This window comes from Scomber japonicus, chromosome 10 (assembly GCF_027409825.1).
Source record: "Scomber japonicus isolate fScoJap1 chromosome 10, fScoJap1.pri, whole genome shotgun sequence".
Lineage (NCBI taxonomy): Eukaryota > Metazoa > Chordata > Actinopteri > Scombriformes > Scombridae > Scomber > Scomber japonicus.
Genome location: NC_070587.1, coordinates 28,574,834 through 28,593,671, shown reverse-complemented (window position 1 = coordinate 28,593,671; position 18,838 = coordinate 28,574,834). Strand labels below are relative to the sequence as shown.

Sequence of the window (18,838 nt, the reverse complement as noted above, 5' to 3'; positions counted from 1 at the left end):
CCATGGTTTCCAAACAGAACTCAGAACTTCACCAATAAACGTGTTTTGTTTTTTTTTTAGTTTAACAAGATAACTGTTTTAATAAACTGTCACATCCTCAGTTCTGTATCAACAAGCCAGTTTGTGCAATTGTCTGTGGTGATTTTCTACTGATAGCATTAGCATTGTGTGCCAATTTGATAACTCATTCTGTAATTAATTGTCAATGATCAATTTACAAAGTAAAGATCAAATCTTTAAAATCTTTTTAAAATGTCTATCAGGACAATATTTCTGAAACCTGAAACTCCTGCTAAGATCAACCACCTTAGTTCTACCTGAAAATGAAGCATTTTCCAGTATTTTGTTATTAACATTTATGGTTTCAGAATTACTACAATAAAGAACACATGGTCATAGCATCAAAACTTAAGTCATTTATTTTTGAGACAGACCAACCTGATGCATCAGTGCTGTGAAACCAATAAGGTATTTATTAATGGGATAGAATAAATATCTTGAGTGCATTTGTCTGCACCTATTCTATAAATCATATACTAACATAAATGAATAATGTTATCAAATGCTTTATAAGTTCTATGGCTGAGACAGGTTATAAAATGCAGAACATGATTTATGCAGTTATTCATAATATAACTTAACATGTCTTGGCCATAAATGAACATTTGGACAGTGTATAGGATATCATATGGACAAGCATGGATACAGTATAATAAAAAGTATAACCCATTTATAAATGTTTTTGTCATATAGCCATTTTACTGTGAAATGTGCAATATGAATAAATGCACTGACTGATTATTTAATACAGCCATCACTTTTAACTGCTCTCCTATTCAACTTTCCTAAAACCCACTTATGAGCAGGCTAATAGCACCTGATGTCATTTTAAAACCTGACGTCATTTTAAAACCTGACATTTCAATAATATCAACAATATTTAGTGTGGGGTTTGATACAGTCTCTTGCAGTCAATCATCTGAACAGTGAAGACCAGTTTTGTTCATGTATACTTTGCATGAGTAGTAGTTTGCAATTCCCTTCTGATAATACACAGCCTGGTAACAACAGTATGGCTGGCACCACAGAGACAACTGCTTCTGACTGCAATTACAGAGGAGAGGACAGGAAGTGTGTGTGGACAGGAAGTATGGATGCTTCTAATGTGCGTGTGTGTGTGTGTGTGTGTGTACATGCCACTAACTTCTGGTGATGATTTTACATGAGGAATCCTTGGGACATTTATGTCAACAATCTAGACATCCTGGAACAGATTAGGTAGGTAGGTTGATTCTTAGGTACTAAAATCACGATGCAGCAGGAAGCATCTGAAATCAGTGACTTTTCACCATATCCACTTAATAGCCTGTCTGCCATTATGTTGCTGTCTTCCAGTTATTCATTTTACTTTACTTATATAGAATTACCATATCCCACAATAATTGTTGAGAACAAGCCATAGTCACTACATCACTACCCAAGAGCCACCTGCCATCATCATGCATTGGCCATTATACAGTATCCAATGTTGTTCTAAATATTTCACAAATTGTCTTCAACATGAATGTGTGCATGTTTTCAGACATGGCTCAGATTAGCGCTTCAGAAGGATTCTAGGGCTGGTCCTGGTCTTAATGGCTGAGGTAGTAGACTTGGTCTGGGTAGGGCGCTTTGTAGAGCCCTTGGAAATACTCAAATAGCTATTATCCTTTGTTGAGCCCTCAACGGTAGCCTTTGAAGAGGCCTTTGCAGCACCTCTGGAATTATGGATAGAGTAGCTGTTGGCTGGTGAGGTACATTTGGTAATGTAGTTGCTAGTACCCTTTTTAATGCCCTTAGCAGTATGTTTGGCAGAATGACTGGCTGGTGGCTTACTGTGTATGTATGTAGATGTCACTGAGTTAATAGCAGCTTTAGTAACAGTAGTTCTAACAGTAGCAGCTCTGGCAACACTCCTAGAAACAGTAGTCCTGGTATTTGTGGATGAAGCTGGCTGATTTCTCTGGAGCCTTTTATCTCTCACATGTATGCATATGGCCTCGCAGACAGGGCTAAGGTCATAGTTTGTGATGTCATTGGTATGGTCGACCCTGTCCTGGTAGGGCTCCAGAGCAGTGACGCTCGCCAAACTTAACTTTGCAACATTGATCTTTTCTTGTATGTCTTCAGAAACACAACTGCGTCTTGCTAGACTCATCTCTCCACTATCACCACATCTGTCTTCTTCAAGTTCTTCATCATAGCTACTGCTGGCTTTATCCATAAGGTTCACACACGCCTCTCGAACATCTTTTTCACATTTAGTCTTCTTCTGTGGGGTCTCACCGACAGGACAGTCACTTTCTAATGGAACATCAACGTCATTGCACTGCAGTGTCCTGCACTTCTTTGAAGAGTTTTTGTCAAAAGGAAGTTGATTCAGAGGGTTAGAGCTGGTGTCCGGTGGGAGGCCTCTCCTTCTTCTGGACAACCTTAGAACCCCAGGGTTCTCATTTAGCTGTTTGATAACTGAGCCATTAGTCAATGGTATATGAGATGGAGTCCTGCATGAATTTCTTCCTGAGTTCTGAAGACTACTCAAGGTCTTGGGGTTGCTATAATAGTTAGAGATTGTTTGGTGGTTGAGAGAAAGGAGCTGATTGTGAGGCAGCTGGTGGTTACTGTGTCTGCTTTGGGGGTGACCTCTTGGTTTACAGGTATTGCTAGGTGTTGTGCAGGGCCCTCGGGATCGTCTGCTGCCAGCATCTGTGCTTGGCTTTAAGGGAGGGACCGACCTGACACAAGAGGTTCTATGTTTGGAGAGCCTGGTCACCACGGCAACCTGAAACACAGAAAGAGATCATGACAGCTCATCTTACAGCCTTATTACTTATACTAGTAGAAAACTATGAGCATGATCCTGTAAACAGGTTTGCTATCTGTTCTTTGAAGGCTCAGTGAAATGGCAATTCCGATCAATGATTAGCAACAAGACCTAACCATTTCAAAACATTGCATTGAGAAGTTGCAGCGATGTGAACAGGTTAGCTGCAGAGCATGTGAACTCTGCACAGTGGTGACATCATATTTGTTCACGTCTGTGACATATTCTATAGTTAATGTATCAATGCAGAAGTTGTGAGGTATGTTAATGTGTTGTTGCTACGGAAACATCTGTGCTTGCATGTCTTGCATAGCTTTGATGTGAATGTCCCAGTTTTAGAACGTTTCCTATCAGACATCAGGGATTCTTTTGCAAGTTTCATCCAGTTTTGTTGTGAATCCTTGATCTGATCTGTCCCTTAGAGCCCATCTTTAGCTCCTATAATGTGATTCACTTCAGAGTAAAAAAGGATTTGATTTGATCACTCAAAAATGGGTGTTGCTTAGCAACAGCAGACTTTCAGGGGAGAAACACAAAGCCTACTTATGAACCTAAATGCCCCCCCCCCCCCCCTATCCTTTAGATCAGGAGGATGAGGGACACTGAACTACAACTTTTGTAAATGTGCACACTTTTTGCCTACTGACATCCAAACACACACACCTCCTCCCCATGGTATCACTCCTACAGTGACGTGCGGTGAGGTTCATGTCTGGTGAGGCACTGACTTCATCCAGAGACATTATAATAAGAGCCTTAGAAGGACTTTGCTTCATCACAATCAGATTTACAAATATATGAACCCTACAGAGTAACTTATTCACCATTTGATTGGCAGCAGTTAACAAGTTATGTTTAAAATCTCATATCAGCTTTCTTTACACATACAAACTGTAGCACACAAAAAAACACATTTAATTTAAAAAACGTTATTATGGTCTTATCTTTACTTATTCTGCAGCTAATGAGTCGTAATAAGAATCACTGGGATCAGGAGCGCCCCCTGCCATGAGGCCGGAGAACTGCGTGCCTCACTTAGTGACTTTTTGCAGCCGTTTTATGCTGCGCAGCACATGAAACACTCTACAAACACTGTACATTATATCATCAGCTAAACTTTGGAAATTTAGTTCATATAGTAAAAGTGTTTGAACATGTTAATAGCGACATACAGAGAGACCGCTGTACAGCTGTACTGTCTCACTGCATAGCATGCCAGCGCAGTAAGCCGAGTCATTGCGCAATCCATGGTGAGGCTCGTCTCGCTGCTGCCTCACTGTGCGTCTCTTTTCAGTGTTTGATCAGTACATGTGAAAATTCAGCGATTTTGAATTAAAAATAATCCGAAACTGGTAGAGTTATATAGAAAATGACGTTATAGTGCAAATCACTGTACAAGTATAACCATTTATTAGGGCCCGAGCGCTGACCAGCGCAAAGCCCTATTGTTTTTGCCATGATTATTATTATTAGGGCCCGAGCGCTGACCAGCGCGGAGCCCTATTGTTTTTGCCATGATTCTTCTCTTTATTTTTCTGACAAAGTAACGCCCTTTTTGCCCCCCTAAACGTGCCCCAAAAGTCACCAAAGTTTGCACGCAAGTCAGACCTGGCGAAAAATTTGATATTTTATGGTTTGCATAAATGGGCGTGGCAAAATGGCTCTCTAGCGCCACCTGCAAAATCAAGAACATCGATCCCCTCGCCCCAGATTGACATAGAGAAACGAAACTTGGTACACATGTTCATCATGTCAAGACGCACAAAAAAGTCTGGGTGCCCATGACGTCACTCCAACAGGAAGTCGGCCATTTTGAATCAAAGTATTGATTTTAATGCCGATTGTGGCATCATATTTGAGCGAACTAGTCCTAGAGTTTTCATCCCATCCACTTCAAATTCACACAGAGTCATCTTGAGACATTGGAGATGTAAAGTTATCAAAAGCTTTTTCGCCCGTCATTCCTCATTTTTCCGCCCGTCATTTCGCCCGTTGTCGTGGTGACGCGGCGAATTTCGATGCTTCGCCATGAAATTTCAAACCCTCATAACTTGACTCCACATGGTCTGAGCTTTTCCAAATTTAATATGCTTGTTCAGCATCCTGGTCTGAACACATGTACAGTCTCATATTTAGTGATAGCCATAGCGCCACCTACTGGCAACAGCAAGTCACTTGCGTCATTTGTTCATGAATTATTCCCATAATCTTAAGTATTTCCACCTGAAATTGACTCAGCTGACACATAAGACCTTGGTGATGCTACAGTCTGTAACTCGTGACCCATCATCAAATACTGTTGCCATGACAACACATTCAACGCCATGAAATACGATTACAGTTTTCAGGGGCAAAGGATGCGTCCACGGTAATGAAAGTCAACACACACCTCTGGAGTGGGTTCATTTAACATCCTATATACTTCAATGGGATGGGCGTGACTAAACGGCTCAATAGCGCCCCCTTGAATATTTCAAAATTGAACCTCCGCCTTCCCGATTGACATAGAAGAATGAAAGTCGGTAGTTTTATGTATCATCTCCAGATGCACAAAAACGCCATTTGGACCCATACCCTAAGTCCAACAGGAAGTCGGCCATCTTGGGAAAAATGCTCTATTTTGGTGAATTGTTTGGTCATTTCCAGGCCTCATATTTGAACGAACTAGTCCTAGGGATTTCATCCCATCCACTTCCAATTCACACAGACTCATCTTGACACATTGGAGATAAAAACTTATCAAAAGCATTTTCCCCCGTCATTCCTGGTTGCCGTGGTGACGTGGCGAATTTTGATGTCTCGCCATGAAATTTCAAACCCTCATAAATTCACTCCACATGGTCTGAGCTTTTCCAAATTTAAGATGCTTGTTCAGCGTCCTGGTCTGAACACATGTACAGTCTCATATTTATTGACAGTGGAGTCACGTGATCAGCTGGACAAGATGGCGGCTTAGGTCGAATTCGCTCAACCCAGCATTGCTATTTTTATTGGTTTTCACCGTTGTGACTACTATTACTTTTTTCTTTTGAGTGCACCACTGACTATAAATACGCCATGGCGGATTCGAGCAAGAAATTTGAGCCAGGGCTTGCGGTAAAAACGAGAGGGATGTCCGACATGGAGGCCATTGCGGAAGCGGTACTTGAAAAACAACGTGGCTACCTGGAGACACGCTTCGACAAACTTCAGCAGATGGGAGAAGACACGGAGGCAAAATTGGGAGCCATTCAAGCTGATTTAGTTTCTCTGAACGAGAGTATCGGCTCCGTCAATGTGGAGCTGGACAAAATACGGTCGGATGTTGAAAGTAACCGTGGGAAGCTAACCAGCTACGAGGCCACGTTGGAGACCATGCACCTTAAGCTAGCAGACATGGAGGATCGGAGCAGGCGCTGCAATGTCCGCGCCATCGGGCTACCAGAAGGGATCGAAGGGTCCAACGCGGTCCAGTACCTCACAAAATTGCTGCCGAAGTGGTTCCCCACCCTGGGCAATCTAGACGGCGAAATCATGCGTGCTCACCGTGTGTACAGTGACAACAGAAAGAGACCCGGCCCCCGCACTCTAATCTTTAATACGCTCCGGTACACAACACGCCAACTTATCCTTCGTGCAGCAAAGAAATCCCCGCTCACAGTGAATGGACGGCCGGTTCGCTTGTCACCCGACTACAGCGGCTACACTGTCAAACGGCGCCAAGCTTTCACTCAAGCCATGAACATGGCCCGAGCCAAAGGAGTGGAGTTCTTCCTGCTCTACCCCGCCACACTGAAAGTCAAAACGACCGGCAAAACCGAGGCTTTTCAGTCCGCGGAGAAGGCCGAGGATTTCATCAGCTCCCTCCCGGCGCCGCGAGTCCCACCCGCGGCTGGGAATGATGACTCGGTACCTGGACAACCAGACGAAGCTGCGGGCTAACCATGTCGGAACTGAATCATTCTACACGGTGCCTGGATTAAAGCGCTGATCATCACTCGGAGCTTCTACCACAGTATGGTTTGTTAATCAGAGTGTGCGACAGTTTTTCCTTTTTCCTTTCTTTTTCAGCGAGATGTGACATCTCTAGCCTGCCTTGCATCAGCAGTTAATTTATAATCATTTTGGTCCGTAATTATTTTTTCTATTGTGATGCTTAAGCTACAGGCTCTTGTTTTCATTCTCTAAGAACAGTACTGAGCACACCACCACTTTATTTTTGTGTTTTGTTTTGGACATAGTTTGCTGCTCATATGCTTGGTTAGTCATGGTCACTCCCAGTAGGAATGATGAGGACAATCTAAGGCTAACCTTTGCACTTGGTCATCTCTAAGTTATGTTTACTATGGACTCAGTTCATCTTATTGCTACTTATTGCTACTCTTTTTTTTTTTTTTTTTTTTTTTTTTCTCCCAGTATTAAGTAAGGAAAGAAAGTAAGTTATCTCTGCTGGTAGCAGCTCATCCTGTCCTGATATCAACGGTTTTGTTTATTATTTGCTGGGTTTGAAGCTGAAGGTTGAACCTTTGCGGCCCCATATCCATTTTCGATCGCGGATCAACATATGAGGGTTTTATTATTATTTTTTGGCTTAGTTATTTTAAGCCTTAATGTTCATGGGGTTTTACATGTTATGTTGTTTTTCAGGCACCATCAAGGGGTAATGGGGGGTAAGGCACACACATTTTGTACGCCTATCTGTCAGTGTGGGTCAGTTTACCGCATCTGCTGGCTCTATATTTTACCTCTGGGTACATGGTCGTTAACTTTGAGTTCAGCATGCAGTAATGGGTGATTTATCCGTTTTGGTTTGGAATTGCGATGGGTTAAATACGCCACACAAGAGGACCAGCGTCCTTACTCTTTTGCATCGGCGGAAAATTGACCTGGCTCTCCTACAGGAGACGCACTTGTTAAGCAGAGACTCTGGTCGGATGGCCAACAGATTTTACCGCACAATTGCATCCTCTTCAGCTGAAACGAAAAGTAAAGGAGTAGCTATTGTCTGTAAACGTAATCTAAATATTAAGGTGTTGGATGTATGGGCGGACAGCGCAGGAAGGATAGCAGTAGCCAAGGTGGAGTTGTATGGGAGGAAGGTTGCTATTATTTCTGCTTACGCTCCAAACAAATTTGACAAGACTTTCTATGATATGCTTACACAGAAGTTATTAGAACTACCTGAATATTCTCTCATTGTAGGGGCAGATATGAATGCGGTGTGGCATACAGATGATCGATCTAGCTTGAGCGCCTCCAAAGATCAGCAGCTAGCAACTGCAGCTTTACAGTCTTGGGCCAAGACCCTTGGCCTGATAGATGTATGGCGTTCCTTCAATCCAACCATGAAAGATTACTCCTTTTTTTCAGCCAGACATAAATCATTTTCACGGATAGATTTTCTTTTCACTTCACCACAACTTTTTCAAAAAATAAATGATGCTGCCTTACTACCTATTGCATTATCAGACCACAAAGGAGTGTTTTGCTGTGCAACCTTGGGCTGCTTATCCAAACGTGCTGCTAGGTGGCGCTTTAATACCACTTTGTTAAAAAATGATGATTATAAATCTCAGTTTTTGTCCCATTTAAAAGAATTTTTGGACTTTAATTTAGGCTCAGTCAATGACCCCAGGATTTTATGGGATGCAGTCAAAGGGTTTATACGAAGTAACGCCATCCGTTTTGCCTCAAGTCTGCGTAAGGATAGAGCAGCCAAATTACAAGCTTTGGAAGCTGACTTGGCTGGAATAGAATTGACTTTACAAAATAACTATTCCAAACAGGTTGAATCACAACGGGAAATCATTAAAAAGGAAATTAATAATATTTTAAAACAACAATCAGAATTCCTGATACATAGGACTAGACAACGTTACTATTTTCAGGGGTCTAGACCCAGCCATCTCTTAGCTTCCAAAATAAGGACCAACGAATACTTTGCTGACATTCCTTCTGTCAGGTCAACAACAGGCCAAATTTTGACTGATCCTAAGCAGGTGAATGAGACCTTTCGCACATATTATTCCAATTTATACCAATCAGAGATACAGTTGGATAGAGATAAGTGTCAGGACTTCCTTGGCCAACTAGATCTACCACAATTGGCAGTGGCTGACTCTGCGCTTCTGGACGCACCCTTATCATTGGAAGAACTTAAGGCAGCAGCTCTCGACATGCAAAGAAACAAATCTCCAGGGTTTGATGGAATACCTCCAGAGGTATATGTGGAATTCTGGGACATGCTGAGTCCGCTACTTCTAGACATGATCATAACATCTATAGACAAAGGAAGTTTTTCACGCGATGTCAATATAGCTCTAATATCCTTACTCTTAAAGAAAGATAAGGACCCTGTAGACTGCAGTAGTTATAGACCTCTCAGTTTATTAAACGCAGATCTTAAAATATATGCAAAGGTGCTAGCCAGACGCATTCAGAATCACATGCCGACATTAGTCAGTTGTGATCAGACTGGATTTATAAAATCTAGGCTAGCTGCAGACAATGTCAGACGTCTTCTCCATATAGTAGATGCAGCAGTAGACAAAACAGCACCAGCTGCAGTGCTATCCCTTGACGCTATGAAAGCCTTTGATAGGCTGGAGTGGTCCTTTTTGTGGGCAGTCTTAAGGAAAATGGGTTTTGGAAATAACTTTATTCATATGATAAAGGTCCTGTATTCAAATCCCTCAGCTCTGGTACTCACCGGGCAACTCTCCTCTGCGCTGTTCCCTGTCACCAGATCGTCCCGACAGGGTTGTCCCCTATCACCGGCACTTTTTGCACTTTCTCTCGAGCCACTAGCTCAGATGATTCGTCAGTCCCCCAGTGTGCATCCTATTTCAGTTCGTGATTCAAATCACCACGTATCATTGTATGCTGATGACGTGTTGGTCTTTATGGAGAAGCCACTACAATCTATTCCGAACTTACTATCCATTTGTGAGGAATTTAGCTGTCTCTCAGGTTTTAAGATCAACTGGACCAAATCTGCGTTACTCCCCATTAATGATTCGGCTAAAGGGTTGCAATTTCCAATTGGCATCCCGGTTGTCCAGGATTTTAAATACCTCGGAATACAAATTTTTCCATCCTTGAACCGTATTGTAACGCACAACTACTCGAAAACATTTAATAAAGTTAAAGCGGACTTGGATAGGTGGATGAGTCTCCCTAACTCTCTTAGAGCCCGTGTCTCTATAGTCAAAATGAACATCTTACCCAGGATTAATTTTATCAGCTCAATGATTCCCCTCTCTCCTCCTGTCAATTATTGGAACAAAATACATTCTTGTGTGTCTCGATTTATTTGGAACAGAAAGCGCCCGCGCCTTAAACTGTCCATCACACAAAGAGGAGTGGCCAGTGGTGGCTTATCTGTACCAAACTTTAAGTTTTATTTCTGGTCATTTGTACTTAGATCATTACTTGTGTGGCGTGACTCTGATGCCTCAGTTTCCTGGCGCGGGCTAGAAGAAAACTGTGTGAGACCCTGGAACTTGCAGGAGGTTCTTTTTGCTAACATATCCAATAAACAATGCCAATTACGTTTTGGTCCAATAGTCTCACAACTCATTAAGACATGGCGTGCGGCTGAGCTTCAGTGTAAAATCTCCTGTAAGTGGCATACACTTACACCGATCTTTAACAACAATGGCCTGTTAATCGGAGGGAGACCGATCTCTTGTGCCGCCTGGTGTAACAGTAATATTCGCACTTTAGATAAGGTATATAGTGACACTGGGCTGCGCTCCTTTCAAGATATTAGAGACAGGCACAATTTGCCTGCAAACTCGTTCTTCTTCTATCTGCAACTTAGATCATCTTTACAGGCACATGGTGCCCCGGTACAGCAACCATTGCCCATTCACCCACTATACAAAGTACTTTCCACTCGAATCAAAAAGAGAGGGTTAGTATCCGCACTTTATCGTTTCTTCCTGGAGGCCTCCTATAATGAACTACCACTTGACAGAATATGGAGGTATGATTGCCCTAATTTGGACTCTGATTTTGATTGGTCACAGGTCTGGACAAATATTAGAGAGGCTTCCCGCAACCCCGACCACCAGCAGATCCACTTTAACTATGTACACAGAACATATTTGACCCCTCGCAAACTCCATTGTATGAAGTTGATAACTGATCCCTTGTGTAGCTTATGTTCTATGAAGGCCTCTGGCACTTTTTTGCATATGATGTGGAACTGCCCTCCGGTTTCCCAGTTCTGGTCCAAGGTGGCAGCCAAACTCTCTGAATTAGTATCAGTAACCATACCAGTGACTATACCTGTCCTTTTGCTAATTGATCTGTCACAAGTAAACATTACTAAACTTAAAAAGCGCACTGTACTAGCTGGCTTAACAGCTGCCAAGAAGTTGATAGCCTTAAGATGGAAACCTCCCCACTCTCTCACCATCAGACACTGGGCACTTACTTTCCTAGATGTAGTTTTTCTAGAACTGTCAACGGCTAGAATTAATGGCGCTAGTGAGCCTTCCATAAACAACTGGCGTGCAGCAGCTGATGCACTGAAAGAACTTATAAGATAAGCTCAATGAGACTCTAACCTTGTTTTTCCTGAATGGGTTTTTGTGCGTGTGTGTCACGTCAGATCTACACTCCATAGGGTGCTAGAGAGCGTACCACTGTGAGTGTGCTGTTGGGTTGGGGGGTGGGGGGTGGGGGGTGGTGCCCTTTTTTCTTTTTCATTTTCATTTTCATTTCTCATTTTCCTTTTTTTTTTTTTTTTTTTTTTTTTAAATAATTTTTATGCACATTTGTTTTGGTTTTTCTTGCACCTTATTGAAGTGCAAGGTTACACTTTCACTATTATTATTTATTTTTTTTCATTTAGTTGTTACAGTCAATTCTTGTACTGTCTCTATTGTCATTAATGAGTCATATTTCTTGGTTGTAACTTGTATTCTTGTTAAATAAACATTTGATCACAAAAAAAAATATTTATTGACAGTCATAGCGCCACCTACTGGCAACAGGAAGTCACTTGCTTAATTCGTTGACTAATTACTCCCATAATCTAAGTATTTACACCTGAAATTAACTCAGCTGAGACATAAGACCTTGGTGATGCTACATTCTGCGACCGAGCCGCAGCCCCACATGCGTGGGGGCGCGAGGGCCCGTTCATCACTGCTTGCAGTTTTAATTGAAATTAATATTGTCTCGCAAAGGTATAATTAAGGGGCGCACCAAAAAAAAAAAAAAAAAAAAGACGATCGGCTTTTTATCGCTCATTCGCTCGTCATGTCTTCTTTTTATAAAGTCACATGTGGATCATTAAGCTTGTTGCAGTTTCTACCTGCTGAGAAGATCTCAGTCGCAGTATGAGATGAGGAGAGGAGCAGCAGTAGATTGACCTCAGGTCTCTACACTGAGAGCGGAGGAATCTAGCGCATGTATGGAAGCCTAATGATGCCAAAAGTAAAATGAGTCACACTACCAAATTAAAACAAAATTTATATTTTGTTCTACTTGTGTATTTATGTGATACAGGATTTGTGCAATTTACTTTTATTTCTGTGTATTTTATTTATTTTATTTTATGTTATAATTTGTGATAATTAGATTTATTTAATTTATATTTATATATTATAATTGTTTCTACTCTTTATAATTTACTTTTTAGTATTTGTGATTGTATCTAACTTCTGGATTTATAGTTGTTATTTCCATAAATACCAAAATGATCCATCTATAAAATATCTATATGGAGAAATCTTTTACAGTGCTGCATACTGCATATGATCATTATATATTAAGAAAGTAGAAAGTAGAACTGAAGTGATTCATTACAAGATGATTAGTTAAAATATTTCAATTCAATTTCAATTTTGTGAATTTCAAATAAAAGAACAGTCGTTTATTTCCTCATTGAAGTTTTCTTAAAAATATAGTTAAAGTCTTGTCTTGATCTCGTAAACCCAATATCGTGTCTCGTCTTGTGAGCTGAGTGTATCGTCACACCCCTACACACTACTACACACTATACACACCCCTACACACTACTACACACTATACACACCCCTATGGAAAAACAAATACAATAGTAAAGCAACGTTTTGGTTTTGGCTAGTAAAAAATCTGGTTGGCTAGTAACTTTTTTGATCTACTAGCCACTTGGCTCTAAATGTAAAAGTAGACTATATTGATTCAGAAAAGTAAATTTAAAGCCATCTTTTTATTTTTAAAAGTTAAGTTATGTTTCAAAATAAAGAACTATGTTGGAACATATTGTTAGCCAATTATTTACCAATGAACATAGACAGGAAGCTATTTAAAATAATAATAATAACAACAACAACAACAACAACAAAATGTAAAACCTTGTAAACTGCGATGGAATGTGTTCGGAAATTTGAGTGCACCTAACTTTTGTTCTGGTGCACCCAAGAAAAAAAGTTGGGCGCACCAGTTAGTGTTGCTTTCGTCAACGAAAATTATGACGAAATATCTTCGTCAACGAACCTTTATCACGTGACCAAAACGAGACGAGACGAAACGAAAATGCTGGTCACGTGACGATAACAATAATAAAATGTGTAATCCCATTTTGTTGACGAATAAAAACGAGACGAAAATATTTTGTTTTTTTTGTTTAGTTTTTATTGTAGGTTATTAAAATGCAAGATATTTTTTCTGACTGATTTATTGCCCAATATCGCCGTGTATCTGGCTTCTTCCCCCCGCCCTCCCCGCCGCGTCTTTGTTGTCAATTTGTAACCGCTCCAGAGGGCACATGGCTAATTAATATGCACGTGCTGACCATATATGGTTGTGTCCAGGCGGGAGCGCAGTATGAGGTGTGTTTGGCACCTGGCTAAGTAAGCTCGTGAGAAGGGGTAAATTCAACAATAGATGAACCCTTTGGCTTTGTTTAGCTAATATATTGAAGCCACTGGGGTCTTCTATTATCAGATTTACCTCTCCCTCTAGGTTAACTAACCCAAGTTTGTCACTTGACCACTTTTATGTAATACCTCTCTGGACTATTGTTTTTGTTGTTGTTTGTGACAACAAGTCTTAAAATAACACCTCCAGGAGGTTACAGTTCCATCTCTCTACCACTAGGTACTTATACTATATTGACGGGGTTAGATAGAATAACATTACTGAAAAGAGATTAATACAGTTTTCTTTGACTAACACTAGACTAAAATAGTCAGGGACAATTCTGACTAAACCTAGACTAAAATGCTCAGACTTTTCGTCGACTAAAACTTGACTAGACTAAAAGGAGTATGAACATGACTAAAACTAATAAAAACTAAAACGACCGCTTGACACAAAGACTAGACTAAAACTAAAAGTAAAAAAGGGCGCCAAAAACAACACTAGCACCAGTGCAACCAGTGCAAAAAGTTAGTCTAGAGCCCTGTCATAAACCTATCGAATTACATTCTTCTATGTCAATCGGAAAAGCTGAGGTTCAATTTTGAAATATTCAAGGGGGCGCTATTGAGCCGTTTAGTCACGCCCATCCCATTGAAGTATATAGGATGTTAAATGAACCCACTCCAGACGTGTGTGTTGAGTTTCATTACCGTGGAGGTATCCTTTGCCCCTGAAAACTGTAATCGTATTTCATGGCGTTGAATGTGTTGTCATGGCAACAGTATTTGATGATGGGTCATGAGCTGCAGAATGTAGCATCACCAAGGTCTTATGTCTCAGCTGAGTAAATTTCAGGTGTAAATATTTAAGATTATGGGAGTAATTAGTGAACGAATGAAGCAAGTCACTTCCTGTTGCCACTAGGTGGCGCTATGACTGTCAGTAAATATGAGACTGTACATGTGTTCAGACCAGGACGCTGAACAAGCATATTAAATTTGGTAAAGCTCAGACCATGTGGAGTCAAGTTATGAGGGTTTGAAATTTCATGGCGAAGCATCGAAATTCGCCGCGTTACCACGGCAAGCAGAAATGGCGGGGGAAAAAGCTTTTGATAACTTTTCATCTCCAATGTGTCAAGATGACTCTGTGTGAATTTGAAGTGGATGGGATGAAATCTCTAGGACTAGTTTGCTCAAGTATGATGCCACAATCGGCATTAAAATCAATACTTTGATTCAAAATGGCCGACTTCCTGTTGGAGTGACGTCATGGTACCCCAGACTTTTTTGTGCGGCTTGGCATGATGAACATGTGTACCAAGTTTCGTTTCTCTATGTCAATCTGTCGCGAGGAGATCGATGTTCTTGATTTTGCAGGTGGCGCTAGAGAGCCATTTTGGCACGCCCATTTATGCAAACCATAAAATATCAAATTTTTCGCCGGGTCTGGCTTGCGTGCAAACTTTGGTGACTTTTAAGGCACGTTTAGGGGGTCAAAAAGGCCGTTACTTTGTCAGAAAAATAAAGAGAAGAATCATGGCAAAAACAATAGGGCTTCGCGCTGGTCAGCGCTCGGGCCCTAATAATTTGATTCAAAATGGCCGACTTCCTGTTGGTGTTAGGGTACGTGTCCAAGAGACTTTTGGTGCATGATGAACATGTGTACCGACTTTCGTTTCTCTATGTCAATCTGTGGTGAGGGGCTCGATTTTATTGATTTTGCAGGGGGCGCTACAGAGCCATTTTGCCACGCCCATTTATGCAAACCATAAAATATCAAATTTTTCGCAAGGTCTGGCTTGCGTGCAAACTTTGGTGAGTTTTGGGGCATGTTTAGGGGGGCAAAAAGGCCGTTACTTTGTCAGAAGAAAAAGAATAATCTTGACAGATACAATAGGGCTTCACGCTGGTCAGCGCTCGGGCCCTAATAACACGATGTGCATCTTGGTGCGTGCTGTGAAGTGTGGAGCAACATATTTAACAGAGGGCAACTGACACCAATGTACATTTTCACAATTTTTGGACATTGTATATAGGAGAAAACTATCACTTCTTGTGTCCACCTTGTGATGCTAGAACACAGAGGCCTGATTTGTGAGGACTAAGATCCCAAGTAAAAGGTACTAAATTGCATGTGCAGTGCAACAGATTGTGTGTTTGGTTAGTGTGTGTTTTGTGGGTGATCTACTAAGAATAACTGTGTAAATGAAAACAGGTGCAGACGGCAGTATTTACATGAAGGTTTTGTGTCTTAAGTTTGGAGGAGCAGAAAGCCCTCTATACATATTTATTATATGTGAACCTTAAAGATCCACTCTAGAAATATATTAAATTAAAACATTAAATATTCTGCTTGGAACAATAATTTGTCTTCTCCTTTTGTGTCAACAGAAATTTCAGAATCCATCAATATACATGTATACTTAATTTAAGAATTTTAACTCCTGGCCACGATTGGCTTTCAAATTAGTTGCGATGTCACAAATCATGCTCTCCTCTCCATAAGGAGAGCAACCTTTAACTGTATGTGTGAGTAGCATGTAGGAAAGCTGATCAGACCTTGTCAGTCCTCCTGACCTGCAGGGAGAGCTGGCGAGGTCTCAGCAGGTGTCTCTTAGCTCCCTCTCTCCTGTCCTCCTCCATTCCCTCTCTCCTCCTACTCTGCTGTTCCTCCTCTCTCCTCTCTCTGTCCCTCCTCCTCTGTGCTCGGGCAGTTAGCGGGCAGAAAGAGCTGACCACTGCAGAGACAGAGCCTCCAGACCCCCCCCTCAGAGACCTAGACCTTTGTACTGTGGGAAAGCAAGACAGGTATGGATAAAGAAAGACAGACAGGGAAAATATTAGTGAAGCAATTTGTTGGCTGAATAAACTAACCTTTTATATTTAAAGTACCCTCAGTCATTAGAGCTTTAAATTAACTAACAATCACAAAGAGCCCCCACTGCCTCCACTCAATCCTACCCCCCCCCCCCCCTTTCCACTCCTCTGAAGCAGATCCAGTAGATTAGTAGACGAGTACCTGTTTTTCTATTGAATATGCTCATGTTCTTCTCCACTATTGCAGTCCTGTGATTTTTTGACAGAGCGGAGGTAAGATGCCTGTTGTCAACTAACTCCTTCTCCCGTCCACTTGCTAAGAAGGCCATGTTGTTAGGCAACGCTGCTGAACCTGGGGGGGGGGGTCAACAAGAGGAACAACCCTTAGTACTTTTGATGTGTATTTATGTCAAAATGTGGAAACTGTCAGAAAAATGATTTCTAGATGAACTAACATGAACCAATGATGTTCTTTAATTGACCAATAAGATCCATGTGATCCTCACTGACTGAATCCAGGGGAAATTTTTACTGGTAATTTTACTTCCTGTGTATAGACAGGCAATATAAATGTATGTATATATATATGTTTTCTTCATTGATGAATGCACCCTCACTGAATGATTGAATGACATCACTGCAGGACTACCCTAACTGTCACTGCACTTCAAAGTCTGAAAAACATTTGGGCCCTGGAATGAGGCTTATATTACTTCAATAGTGAGGCTACACAAAGACTGACACTATGTTTACACAGAAAATGTGTGTTTTTACACTGGAAGAGTTCATGTAGAGCGTTGAGCATTAGTCACCTGCGCTTTAGAAGCACTCAGAGCCCAATACACTGTAAGTGAAGTCTAAAAATACACTTCTTGTTGTGGATAAACACATAAAGCAGGTGACACATAGGATTGTCCTGTTCTATCAGACGCAAATGACACCATTGACTGAAAAACATGGCGTCTATCTACTTATGCACTGTTCAGCATACAAACATTGTTTAAACATCAAAATATATATCAAACTATACACCAATAACAATATTTTTAAGGACCTGAATGCAATTAGTTTTTTGTAACTTGATACAATTCTACATGTAGATGAGCTACAGCAGTAGAACAATTTGCATCTGAAGTGTTTTCTTCAGAAACTATGTATACGTATACATATATTCATATTATTATTGTACCTTATCTTAGCTCTTTGTTATTATTCTTCCGTATATTTTTACTTCTTCATATTTTCAGTGACAGAAACCATTCAAATATCAAAACATTCAGCTTTTCCAGGGCACTTCTGCTATTACTTTCCTTCTTTCTACCATATTCCAGTGATTTTATACAATTATTATTCTATGGGAGCTATGTTTGAAAGAGGATGTCTCAAAAGCTAGACGTGCTAAACTATTCATACTTCATGGACAGGTGTCCCATGTGGAAATGCTTAACAAATTAAAACAAGGGACCAACAGCGCCACCATGTGGTAATTATTATGTGTTTTACTTTTGCCTAATAAATCACGAGACTTATCAAAACAATATTTGGACAGGGTGTTCCTTGGATGATGCTGATTGATGATGGACGTATGCATATAATAGAAGTATCAAGTTCAAACTACTATGTATCATAGCTCACCTCTCAAACAGAGGAAAGACAAGAAGTCTTCAGTCTTCGGTCGACGTCTCGTCAGACATGTGACCACAGCCATGTTATGGGTGTGGTCACATCGTGCTGATGTCATCAACACTGGTGGTCCTGGAGAGCTGGGAGGGGACTGAGCAAACTTTCTCTGTGCTTGCAGCTTTGGTCTGTACACATACACATATATACACATATATTTAAACATCAGGCATGTCCAAACTATTACATAAAGGGTTGTGTGCCTGCAGGTGTTTCAACCAAAGAGCACACATGATTCAGCCAATCAACTGTCTGAAGACTGAGATCAGTTGATTAAATGAGTCAAGTCTGGTGTGCTCCTGCTTGGTTAGAATGAAACCCTGCAGACACATGGTCCTTTATGGAATAGTTTGCCTGATACACATATAACAAAAGCAAAAACCAAGATATCAGAAATGCTCAAGCAGCAGCAGTCTTCTATCAGCATCACTGCATCTATGAGTACTGCAGTGTATTCAGACACAATTTCAAAGAAAATGGGAAAAAAAACAGAACAATGGCTTCTAGTTATGGACATGAAACATGAGCTGGTTTAGGGCCCGTGTTCACAGCTGTACTGGTTAAAATGGTTGCATATCTGTTCCATCAGAGGTATATGAGAGGATGAACTAAAACAGTCTGTGATTGCAACCACTAACAC

At 41.0% G+C, this 18,838-nt stretch overlaps 1 protein-coding gene across 2 annotated transcripts; it reads right to left on the bottom strand.

Annotated features, from left to right (window-relative positions):
- Nucleotides 1-899: 899 nt before the first annotated feature.
- Nucleotides 900-18,258, bottom strand: LOC128367034 (uncharacterized). 2 transcript variants are annotated; one of them, XM_053327826.1, is made up of 4 exons: nucleotides 18,154-18,258; nucleotides 16,721-16,870; nucleotides 16,261-16,490; nucleotides 900-2,821 (listed from the first exon to the last, which is right to left on the bottom strand). In XM_053327826.1, the coding sequence occupies exons 1-4, from the start codon at nucleotides 18,224-18,226 to the stop codon at nucleotides 1,595-1,597; spliced, it is 1,680 nt and encodes a 559-aa protein (XP_053183801.1). In that variant the 5' UTR covers nucleotides 18,227-18,258; the 3' UTR covers nucleotides 900-1,594. The 2 variants fall into 2 exon arrangements, with proteins under 2 accessions (XP_053183801.1, XP_053183802.1); XM_053327827.1 differs by having other exon boundaries at nucleotides 16,279-16,490.
- Nucleotides 18,259-18,838: the final 580 nt, after the last annotated feature.

Bases quoted from the DNA above. Each gene is read 5' to 3' on its own strand.
- LOC128367034 (XM_053327826.1), bottom strand. From the start codon at position 18,226: ATGGCTGTGGTCACATGTCTGACGAGACGTCGACCGAAGACTGAAGAC. The intron at 16,871-18,153 runs GTGAGCTATGAT...CCCCCCCCCCAG, and splicing joins GTCTTTCCTCTGTTTGAGAG to GTTCAGCAGCGTTGCCTAAC. The intron at 16,491-16,720 runs GTACTCGTCTAC...GCTTTCCCACAG, and splicing joins CATATTCAATAGAAAAACAG to TACAAAGGTCTAGGTCTCTG.